This window comes from Sordaria macrospora, chromosome 6, assembly GCF_033870435.1.
Source record: "Sordaria macrospora chromosome 6, complete sequence".
Classification (NCBI taxonomy): Eukaryota; Fungi; Ascomycota; class Sordariomycetes; order Sordariales; family Sordariaceae; genus Sordaria; species Sordaria macrospora.
Genome location: NC_089376.1, coordinates 1,332,938 through 1,347,409, shown reverse-complemented (window position 1 = coordinate 1,347,409; position 14,472 = coordinate 1,332,938). Strand labels below are relative to the sequence as shown.

At 54.0% G+C, this 14,472-nt stretch overlaps 5 protein-coding genes across 5 annotated transcripts; 4 read left to right on the top strand and 1 right to left on the bottom strand.

Annotated features, from left to right (window-relative positions):
• Positions 1-2,630: 2,630 nt before the first annotated feature.
• Positions 2,631-6,401, top strand: SMAC4_06020 (uncharacterized protein; the record flags this gene model as incomplete). Its single annotated transcript, XM_003349277.2, has 2 exons — positions 2,631-3,687; positions 3,744-6,401. The coding sequence occupies exons 1-2, from the start codon at positions 3,019-3,021 to the stop codon at positions 6,399-6,401; spliced, it is 3,327 nt and encodes a 1,108-aa protein (XP_003349325.2). The 5' UTR covers positions 2,631-3,018.
• A 475-nt stretch (positions 6,402-6,876) lies between these two features.
• On the top strand, positions 6,877-8,034 carry SMAC4_06019 (uncharacterized protein; the record flags this gene model as incomplete). The annotated part of the gene is made up of 1 exon (XM_066090378.1): positions 6,877-8,034. One exon carries the CDS (start codon positions 6,877-6,879, stop codon positions 7,879-7,881), a length of 1,005 nt encoding a protein of 334 aa, XP_065947443.1. The 3' UTR covers positions 7,882-8,034.
• Positions 8,035-8,165: 131 nt separating this feature from the next.
• SMAC4_06018 (uncharacterized protein) lies at positions 8,166-9,530 on the bottom strand (the record flags this gene model as incomplete). The annotated part of the gene is made up of 1 exon (XM_003349275.1): positions 8,166-9,530. The coding sequence occupies one exon, from the start codon at positions 9,528-9,530 to the stop codon at positions 8,166-8,168; it is 1,365 nt and encodes a 454-aa protein (XP_003349323.1).
• A 1,114-nt stretch (positions 9,531-10,644) lies between these two features.
• SMAC4_06017 (uncharacterized protein) lies at positions 10,645-12,266 on the top strand (the record flags this gene model as incomplete). The annotated part of the gene is made up of 3 exons (XM_003349274.2): positions 10,645-10,694; positions 10,752-11,110; positions 11,172-12,266. The coding sequence occupies 3 exons, from the start codon at positions 10,645-10,647 to the stop codon at positions 11,927-11,929; spliced, it is 1,167 nt and encodes a 388-aa protein (XP_003349322.1). The 3' UTR covers positions 11,930-12,266.
• Positions 12,267-13,709: 1,443 nt separating this feature from the next.
• On the top strand, positions 13,710-14,009 carry SMAC4_09836 (uncharacterized protein; the record flags this gene model as incomplete). The annotated part of the gene is made up of 1 exon (XM_003342967.1): positions 13,710-14,009. The coding sequence occupies one exon, from the start codon at positions 13,710-13,712 to the stop codon at positions 14,007-14,009; it is 300 nt and encodes a 99-aa protein (XP_003343015.1).
• Between the last annotated feature and the right edge of the window lie 463 nt (positions 14,010-14,472).

Below are 14,472 nucleotides of genomic sequence, written 5' to 3'. Positions count from 1 at the left end.
ACCTGCCAATGCTCCAGACTGCCTGGCATTCACAACGTTCCTTTCAACGGGCTTGTGACTTACGCACCACTTTCGGAAGTGTTAGAAGCCCGGGTATATTATCTTGATGAAGGGATCATCTCTGAGGGAGCCTGCCTGGGCATCGTTTTCCGGTACCGCAACGGGGGGTGCCGAGCCGATGGTCATGTTTGGGATCTTGACGGTCGTACTTACAGTGATCCCACGCACTTTCTCGTCGGATCCAAATACGACTTGACGACGGTGGACTTTCTACCAGCATCAGGCGCTGATAAGCCACAGAGCCATCGCCTTACTGAAAAGGATGCTACGATACGCAGCAAATACAGGCCGATGAGAGGAACCATCTTTGCCTACACACGCTACAATGAACGGAAGATGTATATGCGGCTTCATATCGAGATCATAGACGAAGATATGTATCCCGGCACTGCGTCCGCGGAGAAAAATGAGGTGTAGTCGTCTACTTCTCTGTAGATTCTCGGATGGCTAGCCATCTCCAACCTGGGGACGATTTCTTCCGTTCCTTCTTTTTCTTTCTTTTTTCCTAGTTACCATCTTCTCCTCATCATTGAATTGTCGGGTGAGTATGCGATTGACCATGTCTTAGACCATAAGTTGTATTTGCGCTGAAGTCGTTCTGGATCTCTCACCTTTGATCTCGGGTTCCAGTTGTACCTGGCTGGCAACGGAACCATCGTAACCCCAGCTGTCTGAGGTGCATATCCGGTAGAAATTGAACAATATAATACTTGACTATTTCAATACCGGGCCAGAAGTCTTCCACGGCTAGAATTACACCAGGAGATGGTGTGTTGTGCGAGTGACAAAGTTTTTGGGTACCTGACGTGCGGTTTAGATAAGATATTAGATAACAGAGAATTGACTCCTGTGTTGGCGCTTCGGGATCTGGGGGCTGGCGGCTGCCCGTGGCATGCCATCTCTGGTCGACACGTGCTGAGCCAGGGGTAGAAACATGGCGAATGGGCGGCGCGACAGATTGCTTCCTCAAGTACTTGTAAGTTCCTTTCGCCGGAGAGGACCGAAGATTGGATGGATGGTGGGATCGCTGGTGCCTGAGCTTGGCTGGCGTCGGTTGCCTTGGGACATGACACCAAGGGAGCAACGCTGATGAGCCCAAGGAACAGACGGCCGCATGTTAACGGTCGGGTCGACCACAGTTCGGCAGGAGCTGGGAGTTGAGGTATCCTCACATCTTGACGTTGTCGACGACTTTGACGGGCTGCTTATCGGAGGACACGACGGGGCGCTTTTAGATGGACAAATCAGGAAAACTAATTCATTGATATAAGATGAATGAACAACCACATGTTCACGATGAAAGATCTCGTCATGACGTGAAGTAAGTGGAAGAGATCAACATGACTGTTTTGATGCCGTCTGATAAAGAGCGATAAGAATGTCACTCCGAACCAAGTTCCGTTCTCATTCTCACGAAAAGCGCAGACCAAGGCTGGCCCAAGCGCCCAGCCCCAACAGAATCAACCAATGACAAGCTCTCCTAGACAGCATTGTGGAGAAGGCGAGACGTAATCAAGCGTGACCAAGCCCATCGCCCACTCCATTCCAATTTCGCAGACTTGACTCGGGCGGACAAGAGCGTCAGCGTCAACATCAACAAATCTGGAATCTGGAATCTGGAATCTGGAATCTGGAATCTCGGCTGAATCTACCCCAGAACCCCTTCAACAAACAATCAACCCAACGTGCCAACCTTTTGCCCACGCGCCCTTGATTGCTCCTGTCCCTGATCCTTCATGACGGCAACACCTTTTCTTTCTCAAGTTCTCAACCCGGGTAGTCAGATCAACAGCCGTGCTGCGGTTTGATTGTCTCGTTCATCACAACCAAAAGATTTCTGTACGTGTTTTCTGTCTGGTCCCCTCTCTCAGACCCCTCGCCCTCGACGTCCGACGAAGCCCCCTTCTTGGCCCAGGCCTCCCGAGTCCGGGCCACTGCAGTCCACTTCCCTTGTCCCCAGTGCCGTGCCCGCCGTCGCCCTGCCCCGTCCACGTTCTCGACGCAGGGCAGCAAGCCAGGGCTCGTCGCAGCCAAGCACAGCTTCCCCTCCTCTACCCTCCCGTCCTGTGAGTGTGGGATGTTGCCCCGTGCCCCCCCGTCCCGTCACCAATCGTCACAACCACCAAGTCAACACCACGATCGCCCCTCATCACCATCATCACCATTACCCCGTCAACAACAACAACACTTCTAGCAACTGCCTTACCTCTACCCATTCCTCTGTGTACATACGTGTCGCGTGTGCGAACTGGTTCGGCTGAAAAATGCAAGCTGCTCCTGGACCCCTTGAATCCCCAACAGCAAATGGTTTGGAGAAGGTGCTTCTACCCTTCGACCCTCGGCGCCAAACATCGTCCCAGCCAGTCATTTCACGTGCCCCCCTGCCCTGTATCTGTTTCAGCTCAGCCCTTCCCTTCCAGTCCCCTCTAGAGACCTTGTGCTGCCCCTATCCCCAAGGCTACCTGCTCCTACGCGCCTGCCGCCACCAGCGGACCCTTCTTGCCCTGTCCTCGCTCTCTCGAGACTGCTCCCCCCTTCCTAAAGCGTGGCCGGACTGGGGCAATGCTCGTCGCTCATCTTACATCATCGCTACTATCATGATCCAACTTCTACCTTCACCTCTGCTGTTCTGGCCTCGCTCCACAAGCTAACGCGTTCTACTCCTTATTGCAGTCTTAAACATTAAGATACCCTTTGCCCGATCGATTTACAGGCTCATACCCCGATTCGATACCCCCCAAAGCCATTAGACGAAAAATCCGAGCTAGGCTAGACCACATCCGACCAGGACGGCCTAATAATCCGGTCAATCCGCAATTCGCATCCCACCCGCTTTTCAACCCCGCCGCATGCCCGTCCCCCGAACTTGCATACAACCGTCAAGAGTCACCTCAATCGTGTCCGGTGTCAGTGCTCCCCACCGCTGGCGCCCCGACGAACTCATAACATTCGCCCAACATGTTCTGGCGGTTCGGCGGCTACGCTGTTGCCAGCACAATAGACAACATCCTCGACCGCGGCGACTTTGCCCTTGAGGAGCTTCTTGATGAGAGCGACTTGATCCAAGAGCTCAAGCAACACAACGCGAAGCTTGTCGAGTATCTCCGCGACCAGGATGTTCTCAAGAGGTTGCTAGAATACGTTGTCGCTCCCAAGCTGGAGCCCGTGGCGGCTGCTGAAAACGACGAGGATGAGGAAGACGAAAACCAGAAGGGTATCGCCCTACCCTTTGCTCGACCCCGCGCTTCATCACGGGCCACCGATGCAAGCAACGATGATACCGCCGTCGAAAAGAAACGGAATCGCTATGCTTTTGTCGCGGCCGAGATTTTGTCGTCGGACAACTGGTCAATATTCGAGGCTCTTATGGAGAGCAAAGACCTGCTGCGCGAGTTCTGGCAATTCTTGAAGCGCCCTGCCCCGCTCGATCCCCTTCAGGCCAGCTACTTCACCAAGGTGAACGAGTCCTTGTTCGATAGGAAGACCGAAGAAATGATCGACCTTCTCAAATCTCTCGACAATGCGGTTCCCGATATGCTCAAGCACGTCGATTGCCCCATGGTTATGGACCTGCTGCTGAGGATTATCAGCTTGGAAAGAACCGAGGCTGGACATGGTATAGTCGAGGTAAGTGGATCACACCCCGTTTTAGGATCTTTCTTTTGCTAATAGTCATTATCCAGTGGCTCTATACCCAAGACGTTATGCCTACTCTGCTTTCTTTCCTCGGCCCAGAGCATGGCTGGGCAACCCAGACTTCCGCCGCCGATTTCATCAAGGCCATCATCACTGTCTCCGCCAATGCCTCGCAGAATGAACAGACCTGCATCGGACCGAATGAGCTCACACGACAACTTGTCTCGAAGCCCTGCGTGGAGCAGTTGATCAAGTACATGCTTGGTGGCGGCAACCCCCTCACGTGTGGTGTGGGCATCGTTATCGAAGTAATTAGAAAGAACAATTCCGATTACGACCCAGAGGCAACCGAGCCCAACTCGACCCCCTCAACCCGCGACCCGATCTATCTTGGAACCTTGCTTCGCATGTTTGCCAATCATATCCCGGATTTCGCGAACCTCATCATGAACGCCCCTGCGCAAAAGGAGCGCTTCACTTCCACGTTTGGTGATCATATCGAGCCGCTGGGGTTCGACAGGTTCAAGACATGCGAGCTGATGGCCGAGCTGCTCCATTGCAGCAACATGGGCTTGCTGAATGAGGTGGGCGCTGAGGAAGTTATCGCGCAGCGTGATGCTCAGCGACAGGTTCTCCGCACGCAGGGCCGGCTCGTGCCTGTCAGGGAGCAGGAACCCCCATCCGCAGCGGAAGATATCACCATGCGCTCGTCGCACTCTTCCCCGGCGGATACCGGCAGGAAGCTGGGAGTCACCAACACGTCGGCAGATGATGATGGCTTTGAGGAGGTCACGCATACAACCGACGAGGACATCACGCACGGCATCGAGGAGCTTCCCGAGGTTACCTTGCCAGGCCCAACATCGTCATTCCTGGATAAGGACGAGGACGACTTTGTTGACGAGCCGCTGAGCTCTCCCAGGCTGCGCGTTCGCGACCTCCATAATCCCATGGAGGATACAGCACCCATCAAGTTCGATGACCCCAACCTTGTGGTTGCGCCTCTTTCGCCCACCAAGACGGCATTCGTGCCTATCAGGACAGCTTCTGGTTCCGAAGGACAGAGCGACGCTGGAGACAAGACAGAGGAAACCTCTACCAGCAAGGAAGGAAGTGATTCGGATCCTAAGGCTTCCGAGGACGTTCAGTTGGAGCTTGGCGGCGGCTTGGACAAGCCCGTAGCTCCAGAAGAGATGTCTCCCCACCCGGATGACACTCCCGCGCCACTCTTTTCGACCTCTGCGCAAACAACAGACGCCTCGGAGCCTAAGCAGGTCACTGAAAAGGAGGAGCATGCGGAGACTAGTCAAGTGTCTACCGGCGAACAGAGTGGCCCTGATGCCACCATCACCCATGACGCTTCTCAGGCTGACAAGAAGCACGAGCTTGTAGTGGGCGACTACCTCAAGATGCAGTTTGTCGAATACAAGATTGTCCCCACGATCTTGAGCTTCTTCTTCTCTTACCCGTGGAACAACTTCCTCCATAACGTGGTTTACGACATCGTGCAGCAGGTATTTAACGGCCCTATGAAGGATAGCTATAACCATAAGCTGGCCATCAGCCTCTTCGAGACGGCCGACATCACCAACCAAATCATTGGTGGACAGCTCGCCAGCGAGAAGTCCGAGAACGAGAGGAAGACCCGTATGGGATACATGGGACACTTGACCCTCATCGCTGAGGAGGTGGTCAAGTTTACTGAGCGCCACGAGACCGAAGTTCTCACAGAGTGCATTCTGGAGAAGGTCATGGCGCGGGATTGGATCGAGTACGTTGAAGGCCCGCTTAGCGCCACCCGAACACGCGACAATGCCGTGCTCGGAGGTGTGCGACCGGAAAGTCTGATGGGCCGTTCTGGATCCGGTATGTCTGGTGTCGGACTTTCCGCTCTTGGATCGCTTGGTCTGAGTGGCGGTTCCAATGCCCTTGCCGAGGCAGGCTTGAACGGAGGACAGGATGTTGCGGACAGTTCGGGTGGTAATGGGATCGGGCCGTTTGCCATCAGCGCTGGTACTCTTATGAGCGGATTTGGCAGTTCGAGCGACGAGGACGAGGACGAAGAACAGGACAACGAGGAGGATGTTAACAACGAGGTTGGTTATTCTGATTATGTCTCATCTCTTCTCCACCCCCATGACATGTTCCCCCTAGGCTCAAGTGAGCCCTTGATTCCGAGCAAACGCGACCACGGCTCCTTCGTCGCCGGGGAGGAGCTTGCCGAGGTCCACCATGTTAAGGATGTTGATTTCGAAGTCGATGTCGAACACAACGAGACCTTCAACGAGACCTTCAACGAGCCCTTCGACGAACAAAACCACGAAGACGACCCAAGCAGCTATGGACTGGACCTTGAGAACTTCGAAGAAGGTTTTGCCGACTTTGATGGCTGCTCTCCAGCCGCTGCTTGGAAAACGGAAACGTTCGCACAGCGACCCACTACCCAGACAAACCCGACCCCGCCAGCTCGATCCCCCGAGGCACTTTCACCAGTGATGCCACAACCTTACACCCAGGAGAGTTCTATCGAGCCTGCATGGGGCGTTGATGAGATCGACGCTCCACTCTATGACGATTTTGAAGGCCAATGGACGAGGCCGGAACCAAGTCCTACAGACGCACTCGAGCTCAATCACTTTCTTTGTCAAATCAACCGGATGATCCACTTTCCTCCCCCTCGAACAAAGGACGCCGACCGGATATGAGAGTCCGATCCCCGAGACTTTGGCGACGATGTTGCTCTCATCTGCTTCACATCGTCCGAGCTGTCAGGAGTATTCTTTTGGTTGGGGGTGTTGTATGATTAAAAGGGCGCCAAGGACATAGTGGGCTAGCAACTTCGGACACGTTTTCCTCTCATTTCCTCCTTCTCCTCAGTCAAGTGGATTCTTGTGATCCGGCCTCCTTTCTCGGGGCCGTGGTCAAATTTTTGTGACACCAAGGGTGCCGCAACGTCATGAAGATCCTATCTCTTGTTCCCCATGGCTCCTTCTACCGTTGCATATTACCTACATTCCGCTCGGTGGCATTCTCTCTGTCTCCAAGCCCTTACACGTATTGCCACGCTGTTGCCAGTCGCCGTGCCTGCCTAATGTTGCTCACATTTTCTTGATTCACATTCCACTAACCATTTCCTTTTCTTTCTTTCTCTTCCAGATACGAACAATATGCTAATTCAGCATGCAGTTCCGTGCTTACACCGACCCTCTTAACGCCAACCTGTCGAACTCGATGAACCCACCTTCGATTCCACCGCCACCACCACCTCCTCCCCCGCTCAACATCCCTCCTTCTCGTGCGCGTCTCCAACTTGCTGCCAGGCTAGCTATGAACAAGCGCAACGCTGAGGCTGCAGCGAATGGCGGACAAGATGGCGGCTCGGCTCAGGCTGACAACTCCACCGGTACTGGTACATTTAGCCTGCCAAATGAATCTGCTAGCGATCGTCTGCGGAACCCTTTTGAAGATGAGGACGAAGACGAGGATGAGGAAAACGATGGTAATGGGTCCGGCAGCGATGATGGAGACATGGATAACACGGCTCATAATGGCATGGGAGGCAGTGCGTGGAATCGTGGGTCCTGGTGGCGTGGTATGGTTCCTGGTGGGCAGAAGAACAAGGGCAGGGATGATAACCAGGATGCGGAGAGATTCGGGGATGGACGCGATAGTGAATCTGACGATGGAGGTGATGGAGGTGAGGTGGTGGATGATATCGATGACGAAGAGTTTGGAGACTTTGCCATGCCCGAGGTTGAAGGCAACGGTCAAGATTCGGAACCTTCTCCCGGTTCGGGTGGTATGGTCTCTGGCATCGATCCTGCGCGGGAGAAGATCTTGGTCAAGCCACTCCCTGTCCATCCCAGCAAAAGCGGTAGTCCGTTCGGTAACCTGTGGCCTTTCTCTACTCCTGGATTCGGAAAGAAGGATGAGAAGGAGGCTATGGCGTCTTCGCCGGGCGAGCAGGGTTCGGAAAAGCAAAAGGAAAATGCTGGCCCCGGAAGCGATGTTACCATAACCGAAGAACCTGAGGAGCTGGACGCTATGATGGAGGATCTGGTTATTGGCGAGGACGGCAAGAAGATCAACCGAGCGGTAGAGGCAAAGAGGAGGACAAGTATCGAGGATCCCGATGACGATGACGCGGAGGAGATCTTTGTCAGCAGGCCAGCAGGAGCACGCTGATCGATACCATACCCCTGGAGATGATATATATGTCGGTGGTTGGTTATTATTGCTATGGAGTACAAGTAGATGAGGTACAGATACACACAAACACGGTCTACGTTATGATTGGAACGACAGCGATGGATGGGTCGAAGCAAACCGGTGCGGGATCCCTTACTTGTTAAGCAATTTGTATTTCTAGCATTCAGACCTACAAAGCCATTACTTTGCAGTCGCCAACGTCCTTCGTCGGCATTGTCGTCCATATCCGTACTGCATGCTCACTCTACTCTCGTCGACAGTTACGTATACCAAGTAGGCGTCGGAATCTCTCCCAACAACACATACCGCCCAACCTCCCTCCGCTTATACGCCACCGGATCATGCAGCGTATGCGTCCTCAAATCCCGCCAGAACCTATCCAAGCCCACTTTACTCGCCGTCGCCCGCGACCCGGTAACCTCAAACACATCGCTAGTTACCTTCAGCCCAACATCCGTCACCACAATCTTGGCAGCCGCAATCAGCTCGCTGACCTCGCCCCTTTGCTGCGCCGTCAATTCCGCCCGACTCCCCTTTTTCTGATTATACGCCGCAAAAAGCTCCGAAACGGCCTCATTAGCCCGATCAACCAACGCCGTAGCAGCCAACAAATGGGCGTGGTGCGTACCGTACGTCGATAAGATATAAAACTCATCCGTGGCCTTTTCGGCAGGGGCAACGGTTTCGCGCTCGCCCCCGGACAAGTAAGGCCACGGACGTGTGCTCTTGCGCGTGTAACCTGCTGCGGCGTCGAGAGCTGCCTGGGTGATGCCGAGGTAGAAATTGGTAAAGACCAGCTGGATGGTAGGAAGCAACAAGGTGGCGTAGGGGATTCCCAGAACGTTTTCCAAGGGAGACTTGGTGGTGGCGTCCCAGCCTAGAGCGTCCTCCCAGTCGACGGAAACGTTGGAAATCTGCGCCGACCCGGACTCCGTCAGTCGCAGGCCGATGGCGTCCCAGTTGAAGGAGAAGGAAATGCCGGGGTGGGTGGTGGGCACGTAGGCGAAGATGTGCGCCCCTCCTGGTCCAGACTCAGGGAAGGATTCGGGGGAGAGGGCGCCTTCGAGCACGATCAAATCTGAAACGGCCGCGCCGGTGGTGAAGTGTTTACCCCCGTTGAAGATGATCTTGGTTTTATCGGAAGGGTCAGAGGTGATGACCAGATCACTATCGCGCGGGTTGACGGCGCCTCCCACAAAGAGGTTTTGGGAAGTGATGAGTTTGGTCCATTTGGCGATTTGCGAGGGGCTGCCGAGGATGGAAACGGAAAAGGCCCAGAGGAGGTGGTAGCCTAGGAGCATGCCTATTGACCCGTCACCCTTGGCCACTTCCCTTATAGCCTGGTACGCCATGCTCCATGGCTGTTCACCGCCGCCGTACTCCTTCGGACCAAGGATCTTGAGCAGGCCGGAGTGTTTAAGGAGAGCCACTTGGGCGCGGGGGGTCTTGTTGGCTTTTTCACGGGCGGCGGCGTCCGGGGCAAGAACGGCGGCTACGTCTTTGGCGCGTTGGAGCCAGTTGGCTGAGTCTGCGGGGAGAATTGACCATTTGGACTCGTATTCTTGATAGATGGATGGGTCGCTGGTTGGATGGACGGAGGACTGGATGGTAGCGGAGGAGGCCATCGTGCTGATGTTGAGGGTGTGATCTCGGTATAAGGTAAGTCAATGGGATCACGAGACAAAGTTACGAAGATGAGAAAGACGTGAGTGTCAAAAATCCAGGACGGCGATGGTTAAGATGGCGATTCACCTCCCATTATACGGTTTCCCAGGCTACACAGGCTCGTCTTGCGCCATCACGTTTTTCCTCCCTCCTCCAGTCATCTTTCTGTTTCAGAATTGCGCACTCAGACATCAAAATTTCGCAAGCAAGGAAGCTCAACATCTCATGATCTCGGGAGGAGCTGAACCTCGAGATATCATCTTGGCCCGGATTTTCAGTACCAGACCACCACCACCGCTTTCGGACTCCAAGATCTAGGCTTCTGGCAAGTCATTGCTACTAAGCCTTGCCGTACTACCACCCTTTCGGCGACATCGAGGTCTCAGAGCTCTGTCATTGGTGTAAGTTTACTCGTCAGATGCAGGGCAGTATTGTGCAACCAGTTCGACGGATGATACCATCATGCCAATGCTCCCTTCCAAACCAAGTCGGGAACAAGATGATTCTCACGGTAACCCCTTACGGACCGCTCCAAACCAGAACTAGTTAACTGTTTACATACCGACATTCCGACATCTTTCTTGCAGTGGATCTCACCCTCACTGGAAATGCAGCTTATAGGGGAGTCAGCGTCCTGAATAGCGCCTTTCATATGCCCCGAAGCCGTAACAACAAGACCAAAGGATCGTCAGCTCCACCTTCCCCACGCCAAGCCCATCACTTCGCGATGAGATGGGTTGCGACTCAAATCACGTCATCTGGTCGCGCCATCCTGAGAACCGACGGCGTCTCTTGAACAGAGGAGCGACTTCGCACCCAAGGAGATCATGGAGATCTTCACGGATTTGGAAGTGATGTGGTATAAATACAAGACGGCAGCTATGGGCACGCCATTCGAGCTGAAATGGTGAATATCGAGCCTCGCTCTCTTATCACTTCAGCCAAGACCCCCTTTTACCATTTGTTTTCTAGCCCCTGAGCTGCCATCACTCAAAAGTTATCAACGCTTCGCATTCACCTTCCCAAAACAAACAATAATACCCCCTTGCCAAGCACACCACCCAAACAAATACAATGACCAACGCCAACACACTCAACAGCGACCCCGATAGGCTCTTCTTTGCGTAAGTTGGCACCTGTCTTGCACAATTCGCAAACCACCAGTGCTAACGTGAAAACAGCTACTGGGTCCCCAACGTCTCTGGCGGTCTTGTCGTCTCCAAGATCCCCCAAAACACCGGCTGGGATCTCAAGTCGAACGTCCGCTATGCCCGTACCGCCGAGTCCGTCGGCTTCGAGTACGCTCTCACTCAGATCCGCTTCACTGCCTCGTACAGTGCCGCGTCCCAGCACGAGTCTGTCTCGTTCTCTCAGGCTCTCCTTCACCACACCGAGAAGCTCAAGGTCATTGCGGCTATTCTTCCCGGTCCCTGGAACCCTGCTGTCGTTGCCAAGCAAGTGGCCAGCATTGACAACTACACCGATGGACGTATTGCTGTGAACATTGTTTCGGGATGGAACAAGAGCGAGTTCCATTCTAGTAAGTTCTTCTTTAAACCTTGAGAAAGAAGATGAGAGGGAGGCTAACACACAGTCTACAGTCGGTGAATGGTGGCTCGACCATGCCGAGCGCTATCGCCGCTCCTACGAGTTCATGAAGTGTCTCCGCGGGATCTGGACGGCCCCGGAAGACGAGGGTTTCACCTTCGCCGGCGACTTCTACCGGTTCCGTAACTACAAGCTCAGTCCCAAGCCCGTCGCCAACCCGCACCCGGAGATCTTCCAGGGCGGCAACTCGGACGACGCCAAGAACAACGGCGCCGAGGTATCGGACTGGTACTTCATGAACGGCATGGACCTGGAGGGATTCCGCACGCAGATCGCTGACGTGAAGGAGCGCGCCAAGAAGTTCGGCCGTGAAAACGTGGTCAAGTTCGCCGTCAACGCGTTTGTGATTGTCCGCGACACCGAGGAGGAGGCCATCCGCACTCTGCAAGAGATCCAGGGCAAGGCCGATGTCGAGGCTGTTGAGGCCTTCAAGAAGGAGGTCCAGAACGCTGGCGCGTCCGCGAGCAACAAGCAGGGCATGTGGGCGACTAGCACGTTCAAGGACCTTGTTCAGTACAACGATGGGTTCAAGACCAAGCTGATCGGCACCAAGGAGCAGGTGGCCGAGCGTATTGTCTTGCTCAAGAGCTTGGGCGTCAACTTGGTGTTGACCGGCTTCCTCAACTATGAGGAGGAGGTCGAGGCGTTTGGGAAGAACGTTATTCCCCTCGTAAGAGAGCTGGAGAAGCAGGGCAGAGGAAAGGATGAGGCGTTTGAGATTGAGAGGACTGGTGATGTTTATAGGAAGTAATAAAAAACGAAAAGAATTGGAAAAGCTGGGTTAACAGAACGGGTTTCTGCCTGGTTTTGGTATTATGATTAATGAAGAAGGATATATAGGATAAATGGTCTCATGGACTGTGGGCTTCGTGTCAGGACATGGCAAAAATTCAAGGCATTTCGTTTCTGTTCAGTTTCGTTCGTTGTATGGGGGCGGAATTGTGTTTGTCTGGAATGATTGAAGTTTTTGGCCTGGCCGTCGAAAGGTCTACCATGTCAGGGGCATGCCGCTGCAAACATGATCTTTGCCCGACGCAGGAGAAACAGAAAAGTGCTGAAGACTGCAAATCTAGATGCAGTCCCGTGCGGGTGTAAGATGATACTTATGAGAGTCGCAGAGTCAGCAGCGCGCGGCGAGAAGACCATGCAGATTGCAGAAACCGTATAAGGACAACCGCAGATTACAACAACTACATACGACCATACCCACTGGAAAACTCGGGATCCCGTCCGCTCTCCCATAGATAAGCCAGTGAGGGGAAGCATGTCTATTGGAGCTATGGGAGCCGTTTTTTTGACAGGGGTTTGGATGACTCAGCTGAAAACGCCGCGCCCGTTTCTGGAACCGTTTTCCCATTGCCTTCGCCGTTGAGTGCACCGTTCCACTTACGCCAAGCCCAGCTGAGTAGGCTAGGCTTTGTTGTTGTTGTTGTTGTTATTTTTAACGTCTACCTCCGCCTCCCGTAGGGCATGAGACGTGCCGCACCGGTGAGTCTAGCATACAAAGTTTAGAGCAGTGCCCTAATTGTCCACCAAAACCATTAATCCGAGGGCAAACCGAGGCCTACTGCCAATGTAAATCATGTGTTGCCCATAGCGTAAACGCGGCCCAACACTTATAATCGAATCGCCTAGTGGGCGAGCCGCCAGTATATGACGGAACCTGTAGCACAAAGAAAAAGATAAAAGAAGTGACGAAATCACTCCTCTCCACTCTCACTCCCGCTCTCCTCCTCCCGCAAGGCCTCCTCCCGTCTCCTTGCACGGTGAACCAGCCTGTCCAAGTCCACCGTAACCCTCTCAATATCGTGGCCATGGCCAACCTCCACCCCTCTACTCCGTAAAAACCCCGTAAGGTTGTCAGCAGAGCCACCGCCGTCAGTGTGCTGTTGCCAGAGGGTCTGGCGCCAGGCTTTTCTCGTGCAAGTCCACGAAAAGAAGTGCGAGGTCTGGATCCTAGCGATGAAGCGCTGCCAGTATATTCCAATAGCAAGGGAGAGATTCTCCCGCGTAGCCGCTTCGCCCGTGACGGGGGAAACTGCATATGCCTTCCTGCAGAAAAAGGGATGGAAGGGATTCTTCCAGCTTCCACAGAAACATGTCAGCAGGGCGTCCTCGTGCTCGAAGCGCTCGTGGTAGTCCTTGAAATCCCCGTGGCCAGACCTGGCCGCGAGGAGGTGGTGTAAAGAGCGTCTGTCCAGCTCTTTTAGTTCGTCGTTAGGCTGGATAGAGACCCCCAACCGGTAGTCTGCATAAGACTCTGGCTTGTTCGCGGCCCACCATGCCTTGAAATCCGTATGCGCCTCCCTCTTAGCAAGCCGCCTTGAGTGCGCAAGGGTAGCCAAGCCTTCATTGACTACCTCTCCTCCTTCGGCGCCCGCCTTAGCGAGCTCGTCAGCAATCTCGTTGCCCGTGATGCCCTTGTGGCCGGGTACCCAGTGGACGTCCACCAAACTGGGGCCGTAGCCCTTTCGGATGGCGCGGAAATCGAGGAAAGCCGCAAGCGGTACGCGCTGCCTCACAGCACGGTCATGGTCCACCAGCCTCTCGGCGGCACGCGCGGTCAGGCGTCAGATATCTTGATATATGCGAACCAGATCCAGAGGATAAGAGAGCAAATCAACAAGATCGTACAGTCGCACATCAACAAGTCCTTTGGGTTCGAAAAGTACGACCTGGCGGCCATTAGCGACATGATGGAGAGAGACAAGTACCTGACGGCGGAGGAGGCGGTGGAGCTGGGCGTTGTCGATCAGATTCTCGATAGGAGGGTGAAGGATGAGGTGGAAAAGAAGACCAAGGATGGAGAGACGCCGTCGCCGCAGCCGTGAGCCTGAGCATCATATCGAGATGCCTAAGGTGGACGATATATGATGCACCTCGGCTGGCCTAGAAATAACGGCATTGGAAGACTTTGACCATGGCCGGATGTCAAATCGGTGTCGACGGTCGAATACCGGCCGAAGAATGACAGATCAAATGGTGCATGGCACAGGCATGGCATTTTCCGGGGACAGCCCAGCCCATGTTCAGTTCCGATGACGGAAGCTTGACATTTAAGAATGTGGGGCCCCGAGTCTCCATGGCGCATGTGGTGGAACCTGTCTGAGTAAGGTGGACGGTAAGCCAGAATCCGACATTTCTAAATAAGCAATTGAAAGCCATTGAAAAACGATATTGTCACGACGATAGAGGCCCGCTATCAGAATCCTCTTCCAATGTTTACTTTTCCACTTTTTTCTTGTGGTTCGTCTCAAGCTTTGAAAGTTTTGTCCAGACACGTCACGGCACTCG